Consider the following 14470-nt stretch of genomic DNA (forward strand, 5'->3'; position numbering starts at 1 on the left):
ACGAGTTGCTTTGCTTAGAATAAACCTGATCTTTTATTTTTTTAATTCATCTTGGTCTGGCTTACTGTAGTGTCAGAGAAACCTTTTATCAGGGTACGAAAAAAACTATTTAAAACCATCTTTGTTTCAGATCCAGGTCACAGCAAGTTTTGTGCTTTGCATGACTTTTGTCAAGTCTGTCACAAAGGTCCCTGGGGTCTGTCTGTGTCACCTGGAAAGGGGCCTCAGGAAAGGAAACTCAATCAAATGGTTGAGCAAATGAGTGCAAACGTGTGGCCCATCTGCTCCAGCCTTGTACCGAATCAGACTTGCAGCCTCTGGCCCTCTCTGCTGGCTGGGGAATGCTGACAAGTATCTGCACCCCAATAATCCTCTCCACCGATGCAGCAATTCAAATCGGACCAAATCAAACTGAATTAGAAAAGCCCATGTTTAATGGATGCAACGCTCCCGGATAGCCTTCCAGCCCCCCAGAGAGGAGATGGGAAAGAAAGATGGGAAAACCAGGAGTCTATTTGGGGGTGGGGCAGTTTTAATGCCCTGTGGGAGTGGTCTTGAGCATCTCTGGGGGAGGGGCCATCATTTGGTGGACTTTCTGAGATGAGCAGGGTTTGGAGGGTGATAGGGGAAGTGGGCTTGGGTGGAACTTCCACCATAGCATTCCAGACTCTTTGGGTGTGTGGATGCCAGGCCCTGGGTGAAGCTTCCACCATACCAAGTGCCACCAGCCTGGCACTCAACATGGGGTGGCCCATGCAGTTGCTGTTCCCTCTTTCTGGGAGCCCCCCCAAGTCTCTCATTTTCCTCATCCAGTGGGGAGATAGTAGGACTACAATCAGTCTTACTGCTGACACGAATGCACTGTGGCTTCTTGTCCTAGGATCATGCAGTCACCGTGGGGTTAGCTGTGGAAGAGGATTTCTAGGTCTGGGGCTGATTTTCTGAGATTTCTTGAGAAAATATTTTTTGAAGGAGAAGCCCTTAAAGGTGAAGTGTTCACTGGGTGAACTGAGGAATCTGATATTTAGAGGAAAACTTATTTCTGCCAAGGGCTGCTGCCTTCAGACCCCGTACACCTGGCTTCCCAACAATTCCTGTTGACTTTCTAGAGAATAAAAAACATTTCAATCCACTATTGGCATGCAAATCTCAGAAGAAGCCACCCCTGGGATTTGCATGTGAACAAAGCTTCTCACCTCTGGGCCTTACAGGCTGGGTCCGGTTGAGTCCTTCTTGCTGCCAATTTCCCAGCCAGGCAGAGCTTGGAAGGCTAGAGTTGTGTTTCTCAAAGCAAAGCTCCAAGGGAAGCAGTGGCCCAGGATCTGGAGACAACGAAAGGGCTGTGGCTGGGAGAAGTGTGTGCTGTGCAGATGTGCATATGTGCTGCCCAGCCCACATGTATGAAACGTTCAGCGCCATAGTGTACACTTGTAACCCTCAGTGCCCAGGAGGTGGACATACGAATCTCTAGGACTCTTCTAGCCAAGCCTAATAGGTGAGTTCCAGGCCAGGGTCAAAAAAATCAAGGTGGGCCCAGAATAGTGGAATATACCTTTAATCCCAGCACTCAGGGGTCAGAGGCAGATAGATCTCTGAGTTTGAGCCCTGCCTGGTCTACATAGTAAGATCCTATCTCAGAAAACAAACAAAACAAGGAGGATGGCTCCCAAAGAACAACACTAAAATGTTTATGCATGCACACACACACACTTGAAAGAAAGAGGAATGAAGGAATGAACGAAGGAAGGAACTCAGGCCTCTCCTTAGGACTGCAGTATCAGGAAATTCAGGAGTTGATGGGGACGGAAGGGAACCCATGTTAATGGATGAGAACAGCTCACAGTCACAGGGCCCACATGGTCTTCACAATTTATTTTGCAGATTCCACACAGTCCTGATAGAAATTCAGGGAGTTGTGTTGTGGGTGCTGGGATCCTTTTTGTGAAGTTATGTAGTAAATGTGTAGGTGAGTTGAGTAGGTGAGTAAATGTGGCCAAGACACATTTGAGAAAGAGGAGACACAGGGTGTGTGATTGGTACACCAGGGGTGCGTGCTGCACAACAGTATGGGAACCATTCGAAGAGAAAGCAAGCTCTGAGGCAGGGGATTGGCTGGGAGGATGCTGCATCCACAGGTTCCTCCACCCACACCATTCCAACTTTCTCTTCAGTCTCTACTCCCTTCTTTTTCCTTTGAATTTTATGTATATGTGTGTGTACGCATGTGTGTGTGAGTGTGCATACATGTGCGTGTATAGCTGTGTGAGTGTGCATACATGTGTGTGCATGTATTGCTGTGTGTGTGTGTGTATGTGTGTGTGCACATGTGTGTGTACCACAGTGCACAATGTAGAGTACAGAGGATACCTGTGGGCTGAGTCTCTCCTTCCATCTTTAAATGGAATCTGGGAATTGAACTCACCAGGTTGATTCGGGTTGATGAGCAACAAGCACCTTTCCCTGCTGAGCTGTCTCACCAGGCTCCCTCTTTCTTTTAACTGACACACAGTAGGTATTTCTGGGGCCCAGGTGACAGTTTAATGCACATGCTCAGTGCTCCATGGCTGAGTGAGGCTGACTTGCATACCCAGCTCTGTAGATGTTTATTACCCCACTCACATACAGAAACGGCATTTTTTTTGTCTTGAACCAGGACTTGTCTTGGTGTTAGGATGAAAGAACCTTACCTCTTCTCATTCAATGCTGGGTCACAGGCTCACACACTGTACACACTGTGCCCGATTTTTCCATGGGTGCCAGCGATTTGAACCCAGGTCCTCATTCTTTTTTTTTCTCTTTTTATGTATTTAATATAGTAAAAAACAGTATAAATGCTGTGGTATAAAGAGGATCCATCTTTCATAATAAATTCTTAAAAATGATTTGCAGTGAACAAACAACAGGATCTTGAAACATGGAAGCTTTGTTAAACAAAATCTCAAAATTATAATCCTTCCAGTGAAACATTTTGCCATTTTATCTATGTGTTAACATCGTTGTTCCTCTAAAAAGAATTTTCATCAACACTGTCTTTTTATGTAAAAATACACATGTAGATATTTAACTTCCTGAGTGACTAGTCATACATCAAATATAATTTAATGAAAGAATTTTAAAGTTTTAGAATGAACTAGTATAGATTTATAATGTATGTTTGTGATAAAATTCAAGAGCATACACAGAATTTGTACTTAAATTCTGAGTTAGAAAATATGATTCATTCCCAAACAAATTAACTGTTTAAAGAAACTGTTAATAAAAAGGATTACTGAGTTCTATTTTCTCATTTATTAGCAAAATGCAGATAGCCATTTCAGGGTACCAACTTGGATGTTTCCTACTATATACACCAGTTCATTACCAAGAAATTTCTTGCAACACAAAAAGGTGAGATAATTAAAATGTTTGCTTTATAATACAACCCATCTACACAGTTCATCTTTCCTAGCTGAAATGACTGGAATGATGGCACATTCTTTTGTATAAAATCCTTCCTCTTCAGAAACCCTGAGGGAAGGTAATCAAAGTAACACACATGGAGTCACAGTTCTCAGTTCTCTATGAGACTGCTGCTAGGCTTAAAAAATCTTTTTTCAAAGATAGGTGGAAAACTGTGGGGCTACTCTGGACAGTTTTTAGAAATATTTCCAGAACAACTTCATTAAAAGGGCCTAAAATGGCCCTGTAAACAATGTCCTTGGAATGCTTGTTAATGTCGAGATGAAGGCCATTTCCCACCTCTACTACTGTCCCTTCTGTTATCATAGTCATGGCTCCAGCCATCATAGTAGAAATCCTCTCGGCCTCCTCTGTAATGATAGTCAGACCCATGATCAGAGTACCGCTGCTCACGGCTATAGTGTCTATCTGCTAGGTAGGGGTGAGAATTCTGTCTTTTACGCTGTAATGACAGTGCATCTTGGCGCCACTGGGAGCTGGAAGACTGGTTAAAGGTATGACCGTGTGATTGAACTAGTGGAGAAAATCCTGACTGATCTGCATGCGGAGAACCAAATTTCCCAGCATATGACATCTGTATGAAAACATTGTTCATCACTGCTTGCTGCTGATAATCTTCTGGAGAAGAGAAGGACCGCTGGACCATCTGTGCTGATGGAGTCTTGTTACCCACTGCCCTTTCATAGCTGTTAGGAGATGTGGAGGTAGGGCTTAAATTTCCCACATGATGCTGGGGATATGACACACTGGCATCCTGAGAGGCATGACTACTTCCTGATCTAAACTGAATTTTGATAGGTCTCCCAAAAAGTTTGATTCCATTGAGAAGGTTCATGGCATATGGAACAGACACTTCGTGCTTGAAATTCACAAATGCAAACTGTTTCAGTTTGCCATCTTTATCTTTGGGGATTTTCACCTTTATTACTGGCCCAGCCTGGTGGAACAGCTCGAAGAGGAGTTCCTCTGTCACCTTCGTGTCCAGGTTGCCCACGAACAGAGTGCAGTCGGCCTCCGCAGCCGCCGCCCCCATCTCCGTGTAGCTTCCAGCCTCGGGCCTAGCCTGACTGCCAGGGGCCGACCGACCACCCAGGTCCTCATTCTTGCCGAGCAAATACTCTTACTCACTGAGTCAGACCTTGGATGCACATTTTTTCTCTTGAATATTTTTTGGTTGCATCTTCTTATCCTAAGGACCAAAGTTGTCCTTGTCCCTTTCTGAAACCCATTAATAGCTCAGATTCTGCTTGGCAGCATCTGTGTCTACTATCTGTCTCCATGGCTAATCACAGCACCTGCTAACAGGAGGCCAGCTACTGTCCTGTCTTGCACTCTTCCTAACTGGTTAGGACCCTCCCAGTCTGACCACACAGCAACTTCTGAGTGTGTGTGTGTGTGTGTGTGTGTGTGCGTGTGTGAGTGTGTGAGTGTGTGTGTGTGAGTGTGTGAGAGTGTGTGTGTGTGTGTGTGTGTGTGTGTGTGTGTGTGTGTGTGTGTGACCTGGAGTGAGGATAGTGCTCAGCCCAAGCTGGCTAAATCAGAGAGGAAGATAGGAAAGACAGGAATGTGTGTGCCAAGGATGCATAGCACTCAGATCAAGGTTGCCCTGCCTACAGAGGCCAGGACAGGCAGAGAGAGTTGGGGCTGGGCACGGCAGGAGGGGCGTCAGGTATGGGAAGGAGCTGACTCAGACTGGTCAGACTGGCTCAGAGGCCTTGTGAGAAGGTTGAGCTCAAGATTAGGAAGACACTGAGCAGAGAGGAAAGGGGGAGAGTCACGCTGAGTCAATAGAAGAAGTTCCTGTGGGGATCTAGGGAGCTTCAGAGGCAGAGTGGAAGGTTCTGGGGTGGGGTGGGGTAGGGAGGACCAGGAGGCATGGTGGGAGGCGGAAACTGGCCTAAGGGAAGCCCCTGGGCTTGCTGTGGTCCACTCAGTCACCTTGAGGCTCTTGCAGGCTCTACCTTGGGTTATCCAGGCCTCTGGGGTCCTTGGGGTTTTGCTCCTGGACAGGTACAAAGGAGAATGGGCAGAGTCAAGAGGCAGGAGCCTCAGCTGTTTCTCCCAGGGATAAAGCCATAGAGCAAGCTTTCTGGCCAGGAAGCAAGGCTTAGGCTGGCTCCAGGGCAGGACAGGCGCCATTTGTTCTCCACAAGTCTTTGATGATGGCACTGTGGGCTTTGTCTGGATCCACATGGGTCCAGGGAAGCAATGGCAGGCAGTGAGGGCAGCTACCTTCCACAGATCGTTGAGTTAGGACCTGCTCCTTGGTGCTCTCTGGGCATCCCTCCCTATCCTCATCTTTGTGATGGATTGAGCTGCAGCATAGGCACAGGGCACTTCAAGGCTCCTGAAGATGGGTTGTGTTTCTCACACAATTTCAATGCCAAATATGTTCTAGGTGAAAGACCCAGGGGTTCCTCTTAGTTTAAAGAGCACAGTTTATTCTCTGCCCTTACATGGGTACCATAGGGGTTCTGGCAAAGATTTTTATCCTGGAACCACCCAACTTCTTTGATTCTAGCATCATCGTGAAGGATCTAGAAAGTTGCTTTTGGAAACAATAATTGCACTGCTCGTGCTAAGTGGGTACCCATGAACGTTCACCAACCCAGAACTCGTGAGTCTGCTCACCTAACACAGCATGTGTCCAGATAGTTACTCTCCCTCCCTCCCCTTCCCTTGTTAATCCAACCCACATCCTTTCATCACTTGGTCCATCTGTCCATCCACCCACACACTCACCGATGCACCCTGGTCTCTGTGGGCAGGCCCTTTATAAGCAGCTGTTCTTTGGGTTCAGAGCTGAGTGACATTGTTTGGATTGTGTTGGCTGCCTCTGTTTTGGAGATGGAAACACCAGGTCATAACAGGGAAACTTGATTATCAGAAATAACCACTGAGGGTAGAAAGACCGGTGTTAAATCCTAACACTCATCTCTTGCTGTATGCTCTTGGGGTAGTTACTTGCCTTTCTGTGTCTCTGTTCCTTCTCACATTAATCATATAACCATCAAAATGGCTGTGGGAATTAAAGAGAAAACATAAACACACTTCTATTTTAGGGGACAAAGTCTCAGGCGACTCAGGCTGTCCTTGAACTTGGTAGGTAGCTGAGGATGACCTTATACTTCTGATCCTTCTGCCTCTGCCTCCTAAGTGATGGGTCTGCATGCCAATGACACTGTGCCCTGTTTATGTGGTGCTGGGGATCAAACCCAGGGCTCCAAGCATGCCAGACAAGCATTGTAGCAAAGCCACCAGCCCAACCCAGAAAGGATTTTTTTAAAGACAGGGTTTCTCTGTGTAACAGCCCTGGATGCCCTAGAACTCACTATGTAGACCAGGCTGGCCTTGAACTCACAGAAATCCATCTGTCTCTGTCTCCTGAATGCTGGAATTACAGGTGTGTACCATCACTGCTTCCCTGAGAGATGGATTGGTACAAGGAGGCCTGAGCTGGGCTTGTTCCATTTGCCTTCTAGCTGTGATCCCTGGCTCTGCAAGATGTCACATGTACCTCCTGTGCCCCAACCGTAGGAGAACCCCAGTGGCTATTAGATCCTGGCTCCATCCAGCTTTCTGTAACCTGCAAGGAAGCTGCACCCCAGCCAGGGTTGGTAAATGCAGCTGAGCTGCACTCCTAGGCCATGCCCACACTGCCAGGACATAGCTTCCCTCTACCCCCTGGGACACCCCACCCACCAGCCTGAGCACAGGATGTGTGTGCCCTTCCAGGGGAAGAGAAACCAGATCCTGAGGCCTCTGAGCTCATCTCTTCCTGCCCATCAGCTGCCACCCCTTTCCCACAGTGGGCAAATACAGGGTTTTATTTACATGGCAACCCGGGGTGGCCAGTGGTGACAGGTAAGTGGCTTATGTAATGGTGGTGTGGCTCTTGGCACCCTGGTTGTTCCAGGGGAAGGAGTCATGATGGAACTTGAGCCTGACAACTCACCTCTGAAGGTGACACCTGGCTGGACGTGCAAGTTCAGAAGCCTCAGGCAGCCAGGCATGAATCCTGCCTGCTGACAGCAGGTGGCCACTCAGGAAGGATGCACACTGTCACTTTCAGCAGCTTAGAAGGAGCTCCAAGTGACACCAACAAACTGTGGTCCCAGGTCCGCCCTCACTTTACAGGTGACACTTCTCCCAGGTCACACAGAGAAGTCTATTCTGACACTGTGGCTGTCCAGCACTGAGGCCAGGCTCTGAGCCTTCCTTCCCAGATCCCGGGGGTTTTCCAAGTCTCCCGGCTCTGGGTCCGCTCCCTTCTCCAGGATCTATAAATGTCCCTGCAGAGTATGTGCCCAGCCAAGCCAGCATGAAGATGTGACGCCCTCCCTGACCCCAGAGCCTCAAGGCTAATGGAGTATGGGAGACTCAGATCTGTGGACCGGGTCCTCTGCCATAGGCCAGAAAGGACCCAAACTCCCCTTGGAGAGCATGTGGTGTGTTATGCGTGTTCTGAACAAGGGCTCCACATTCAGTGTCTTTACTTCATAGGACAGGGCCGGAGGACGTGTCCTTGTCTTACCCACCTTGTAAGGTCCACAGCTACTGGGGTTCTTCTCTGTTCAGTCCCTTTCTGGGCACTGGCAGAGTGTGTAGTGAGTGAACCACAAGGTAAATAGAATGGAGGGCAGAGAAGGAAGGAGGAAGGAAGACAAGCGGGAAGGGGGGAAGAAGGGGTAGAAGGACAGTGTGTGTGGGTAGGAGGAGAGGCGGGGCAGAGAGCACCGCCCACATACACTCAGACACTCGGGAGCCAACCCTGGGTCCCACCCCAGTCCTGCTGACAGTAACCATGGGTGTTGGACCCATGGCTGCAGCTCTTTGGATTTCACTTTCATTTTATTATCTATAGTAGAGGCACAGCTATACCAGCTCGCCCTGTACTGATCACAAAGATCCAACCAAGCAATTGCAGCCAAGGGGAATAGGACCTTGCAGAGGTCTCTGGAACTGGGAGAAGACCCTGGCAAGGAAGGATATGTCCTCCTGCCCCAGAGGCAGCCCCAGTTCCTTCACAGCTGCTCCTGTCCTGGGCATATCCTCTGCTGTCTCCCTTTGCCTACCCCCATGTCTGCTGGAGCCCCCCCTCCCCCACTACTCTCTCCCAGGTACACTGCTTGGTTAAGTGTTGAGCAGTTCAGGAACAGGCCGCAGGCTCTGAGCAGGGTGTTTACTCTTTGGCTTGAGAGAGTCCCATTCAGAACTTGCTCAGCCTTCCCATGGGAAAGCTGCCTCAGGGAGGAGTTGTGCAGCGACCCAGCAGGAGGGGCGGAGGGGGGGGGAGGGAGGAGGGAGCCAGCCCTCCCACTGCCCCGGGCTTCCTTGAAATGCCTTGCCAAAGGCTTTATCTCTTTGAAAACAAAAACCTCAAAGATTTTTTTTTTTTTGGCATGGCCTGATTTTCTGATATGCTTGGAAAATGGTTATGAGACAGGTGGATGGTTATCTCACCCACTTCCCTGTCCGTGGCCTTCAGCCTCACTTCTTACCGTGTTTCCTTGCTTGTTCATTCATGCATGCACACAGCCTTTCATCCATTCATACTCCACCTACCACCCATTCATTCATCAATTCTTCTTTTCACCTACTCATTCACCCATACATCTACTTGTTCACTCATCCGTCCATCTACCCACCCATCCATTCACCCATCCACCTATCCACCCAATCACCCATCTACTCACCTACGCATCCACCTATTCACCGGCCCACCCACCCATCCATGTATCTATCTACCCACCCACCCATCCATCTTGTACTCATTTACCATCCATCCATCCATCCATCCATCCATCCATCCATCCATCCATCCACCCACACACTTCTACCTGTTCATTTTTCTACCCACCCTTTCATCTATGTGTCAATCACCTAGCTTTTACTGAAGCAATAGTGTCAAAAGTCCTGGGCTTGCTGTCCTGAGACCTAACCTCCCTCTCAGCATAGCCACTGTGCTAGAGCAAAGTCTGGGCATAATACCTACCTAGGTTGGAGCTTCAGATCTTGCTATTTCTTTCTTCTATCCTTGGCCAAACTTTTTCCTTCTTTGAACTTAAGTGTCCGTATACAGAAAATGGGCCAGTCATACAGTCTGCCTTTCCATGTGGGGTATAATGAGAAAATGTACATGGGAGTTCCTGAAGTCAAGTGGGGAGGAGCTAAGATGGGTGAGTAGCAGCCTTTGGCTTGGGCTTTCTGCACTGAGGAGCAAAAGAAGACTCATCCAGCCTTGCTAGGAATACGTGCTGGTGTGGACACGGAGATGAAGACAGCGGTGAGAACAGAAAGGCATGCCCTGGGAAAGGGTCTCTTAGTGTTCGTGGTGGGACATAGATACAGGGTTTCCACTACAGAAGAGGACAGCTGGCTTGACACTTTCTGTCTATTGAGTGTTGGGGAATAATCTTTTTGTACAGTGAAGATGTGTCATTCTAATTGGTTTAATAAAAAGTCGAACAGCCAATAGCTAGGAAGGATTTTCAGACACATAGGATGTTGGGAGAAGAAGGGGGAGTTGCTAGCTAAATGGAGAGGAAGCAGCATGGACAGTACAGAGTAAAGGGAACAAAGTCATGAGACAAAAAGTAGATCGGTAAAATAGTTTAAGTTGTAAGAGCTGATTAGTAACAAGCCTAAGCTATCAGCCAAGCTTTTACAATTAATAATACGTCTCCGTGTCATTATTGGGGAACCAGCAGGCCCAACAAAGTTCTGACTACAATTAAGACCATGAGATTGAAGGACATGATTCTGAAACTGAACCTCACCGGTACTTTTTCCTCCTAAATGCTGAAACTCTGTGAGCCCCAGAATCATTAGATCTGACTGAGTCCCCTGGCCTTTCAGTAACAGCACATTGAGGCCTCAGTTTCCCATCCTCTAACCTTGAAAGACATTACTAATCAATTATGATTCCCTTCTCTTAGGTTTTAAATCTTTGCTGTTGCATATGACATCCAGCTATGTGTGTGTACTTGCACTCCGCATGCACATGTGTACACATACCACGTGAGCGCAGGCACACAAGCATGACACCGCGTGCGCACAAGTACACATGCACATGAGGAGGTCATGGGTCAGTTCAGATGCCTTTCTCTCACTCCCCAGTTTTTCATTTTGAGGTAGGGTCTCTCTGAACCCAGAGTTCATCAGTAGACTAGACTGACTGGCCATCAAGCTCCAGGGATCCTCCTGCTTCAACTGCCTTAGCCCTGGAGTTACTGCTGCTGTATGCTGCTGCTGCACCCAGAATTTTATGTGGGTGCTGGGGAACCTAAACTCAAGCTCTCATGGTTGCATGGTACCAACTGAGCTGTCTTGTCAGCCCCCAAACTTCATTTCAAGTGCTTGAGAGCTCCACATGGCTAATGTGCTGGGCTGGACAGGTGTGTGGTGTTGCCCTGCCAGCCTGTGGGAACTAGCGACTGAACAGGAGCTCCATCAGCACCGAGGCCAGACACATCAAACGCTGCCAACTGTGGGACTTCCGGGAGATCAGGTTTGATCCGAGGGGACTAGGACAGTCTACTGTGGCCTTTACCTTGATGTCACCTTTCTGGTTTGACCCTTCTTGAGTTCATTTTCATTTTGTCCTTAAAAAGGAAACAAAAGCAGAAGAAGGCCAGCCATGAGCGGTGGCTGTGCCCCACCTCCCTTTCCAAAGCAGCTTCGGGCTATTTTTAGAGATGCTGGGTGACTGTCATTGCTGCCCGAGGCTGACATTCCATACCCTGGGAACCCTGACCTGCAGCCTTTCTGCTGTGAGCTGAACCTGCTTTGTTCATGCCCCAGAAGGAAAGAACAACGCTTATTAATGACCCCCACCTTTGGAAGATCGGAAATGGAGCCTCTGTGACCTCAATGACCCTTAACCCTGCAGGGACTGCTGCATGAATGGCTGTTTCTGAAGTTGTTAGAGGGTTATATTCTGGGGTTGTCAGCCTCATGACTGGGGGTACCCAGGAGACTGAGGCTAAGTGAGAAAAAATTGATAGTGTCTCCAGCTAGGTAGAGATGGGAGACCCACCTCTAAGCACCTCCCAGGGCGAAGGGCAGGTGGGAGCATGTCTGGGGCGGAACAGGGCATGGAGCACCAGTTTTGGAGGATGGAGATCTAGTAGGCTGCTGGCTCTGGAGTAGGGACAGAGCTATAGTGTCCCCTTGACACAGGTGACCTGTAACTCCTTTGGGGTTGGGGGGATGGCTATGGCTGCCTGGCCTTCAGGAAGAAGGGCCTGCTCTGTCTCAGGCCCTAGAACCTTTGACTAGAAAAGCAAAGGTCACGGGAACAATCCCTCCCTTTCACGCTGGGTGACCTGGCAGGAGCACACTGGAGCTGACAGAGGGTGCAGCCCCTCCCCAGCCGCCCAAGACAAACACAGCACTAGGAAGTTCCCACGCTCTTGTGCTGGAGGCTGGGCAGTGGGGAAGGCGGGACCTTGGAAGCTGCAGGTGAGTCTAGAGACCCTGCTTAGGGGTCCACCCACAGGGCCCACTCCTTACAGAGGTGCCTTGCTGAGTTCATACAGTGATCACCTCAATTACTCCACCACCTTCACTGCACAGAACAGGAACTTGAAACCCAGAGAGGTTAAGTGACTTGCCTCTGATCACACAGCTGTGAAAAGGAGTTGGGTTTGGACTTGAAGTTCTATGACTCTTTAGAGTGTGGTGCTATAAACAGACAAGTTGATGTCAGGGGGAACTTTTGAGGGTTCCAAATAGCAGTGATCTAAGGTTCCCATCTACAGAGTGGGTGAGTCCCTGACTGGCCTCTGAGGAATGTTCTAGAAGGTCTGGCTATGGAGTGAATGTACTGGAGGAACATGTACTTTCAGCTCCCTGAATTTTGCCTGAAGTTATTTTTAGGGTTCTTTGGTCTGGGGTGACATAGAGGTGAGGTGGAGGTCCTGGGTTACTTGAAGTCAGAGTAACTAAAAGCAAGGTCCCCTCTCCATGAATGAGTATCCCTTCAAAGAGGCAAATGGATGAACACGGGGTCCCTAAGCCCTTCCGTGGGCCCACTTGCCTTGAGTATGGTGACAAGTGTGCCCTGTCTGGGAACACCTAGAAATACCTTCCCTCTAGTGCATACCCATTGAGCACTGTCTGTACACAGGCTCAGGTTCCTAAAGGTTACAGGTGACATTTTTGTTATTCTTAGCACCTTGGTGTCCTGGCCTTAGCACTGGTCTTCATTTGTCACTGCCTGTCTCTGTGGACAGGGCCCCAAGGCTCTGGGAGGTATGGGGAAGGGGTTGAGGACACCAAGAATTCTGATCTTAGAGGATACTAAGCTTCATGGGAGCCCCATCATGGTCAGGCTCGCCAAGGGCATGGTGCCAGGGACAATCATGGTCATTTCAAGGTTTCCTTGGTGCCTGTGGCTTCTTCCCATCTGTTTCTACCCAGATCACTGCTGAGGTCAGGCCAGGTCAGGCATGGCTCAGCTGAGGCTAGAGCTGAGGACAGGAATCAATCACCATGACCCACATGAAGCACAGAGCCTAGAGACAAGGAGGGAGAGGCCCAGGACAAGGGTGGGCCCTGGAACTATGGTGGCTCCTGTAGCCTGACCTCCCCCATGCCCAAGCACAGGTTCTAGATTTCAAAGCAACAGGCATTTGAGAAAGACCCGTCTAACAAGTGTAGGTGTCTGACCAAGTCCTGTCTCAACCAGTGTCCCATGTTCTCTGTTTGTGGCTGGGAAGGCTAGAGTCAGATTGAGGCTGAAGCTAGGTTCTTGTGCTCTGAGCATGGGAAAAGTTCAGCCTACCACATAATATAAATTGTCAACTTAATGAGATCTAGAATCACTTGGGAGACAGGCCTCTGGGCATGCCCTTGGGTTATTGTAGGTTGAGGTGGGACATCCTTCCCATAGGATGTCCCATCATTCCCTGTCCTGGTATATTGATAAACATTCATCACTTACCTCTCTTCTTCTTTTGTTCTTTCTTTCCTTCTTTCTTTTGGTTTTTTCTTTTTTCTTTTTTTCTTTTTTCTTTTTTTTGAGACAGGGGTTCTCTGTGTAGCCCTGACTATCCTGAAACTCACTTTGCAGACCAGGTTGGCCTTGAACTCACAGAGACCTACTTGTCTCTACTTCCCGAGTACTGGGATTAAAGGCAATGTTCCACCACCACCTGGCTATTCTTCTTGACTGTGGATGTAATGTGAGCCACTGCCTCAGGCTTCCACTGTTTTGAATTCCCTGTTGTGACAGACTGTAACTTCAGACTATGAACCAAAATAATCCCTTTCTCTCTTAATTTGCCTTTATTAGGGCATTTTATCACAATAGCGAAAAAGTTGCTGAAACATTACCCACTGATTGACTCTTCTGACTACACTCATTATCAACTTATAATCACCCACCTGCCCTTCACATTATTCACCATACAAGGCTTCCATCATTAACTTACTCAATTTGCCCACCCATCCACCTGACATACTCTGCACCAGTCACCCATGCCTGAATCCTCATCTATCCATCCATCCCAGACTTATCCATCCACTCACCCCCTGTATCCACCCACACATCCATTCATCCAACTAATCTATTAACCACCAGATTTTCATAATGCATCTTCCACCACTAATCTAAACAGATAGAGCCATGCATTCATTCATCCATCCACACAGCCACATCCATCTTACTATCCATAAGCTACTCATGTATACGTGTTCCACCTCCATCCATTTATTCTTGTGTTCATTATCTCCCCATGCACCTACCCACCCATCTATCTATAATCCATGCACCCTCTATCTATCCATCATCCATCATTCCCATCTCTCATCTGTCATCCAGTTACTCATCCATTCACCCACACATTCACACATTCATCCTATTACCCACAAGTTATCCATATATGCCTCTTCTATTATCATCCATCAATTCACCAATCCTCCATTCATCTATCATCTTTTCACCCATCTACCCACCCACCCAGCCATCCATGCCATATGATTTGAATATGAAATATCCCCAATAGGC

At 48.3% G+C, this 14470-nt stretch overlaps 1 protein-coding gene across 1 annotated transcript; it reads right to left on the bottom strand.

Annotated features, from left to right (window-relative positions):
- Positions 1-3273: 3273 nt before the first annotated feature.
- Positions 3274-4492, bottom strand: LOC101837284 (RNA-binding protein 7-like). The gene has a single exon (XM_040732837.1). It carries the CDS (start codon positions 4490-4492, stop codon positions 3710-3712), a length of 783 nt encoding a protein of 260 aa, XP_040588771.1. The 3' UTR covers positions 3274-3709.
- Positions 4493-14470: the final 9978 nt, after the last annotated feature.

Source organism: Mesocricetus auratus, unplaced genomic scaffold (genome assembly GCF_017639785.1).
Source record: "Mesocricetus auratus isolate SY011 unplaced genomic scaffold, BCM_Maur_2.0 Super-Scaffold_4256, whole genome shotgun sequence".
NCBI classification, from domain to species: Eukaryota; Metazoa; Chordata; class Mammalia; order Rodentia; family Cricetidae; genus Mesocricetus; species Mesocricetus auratus.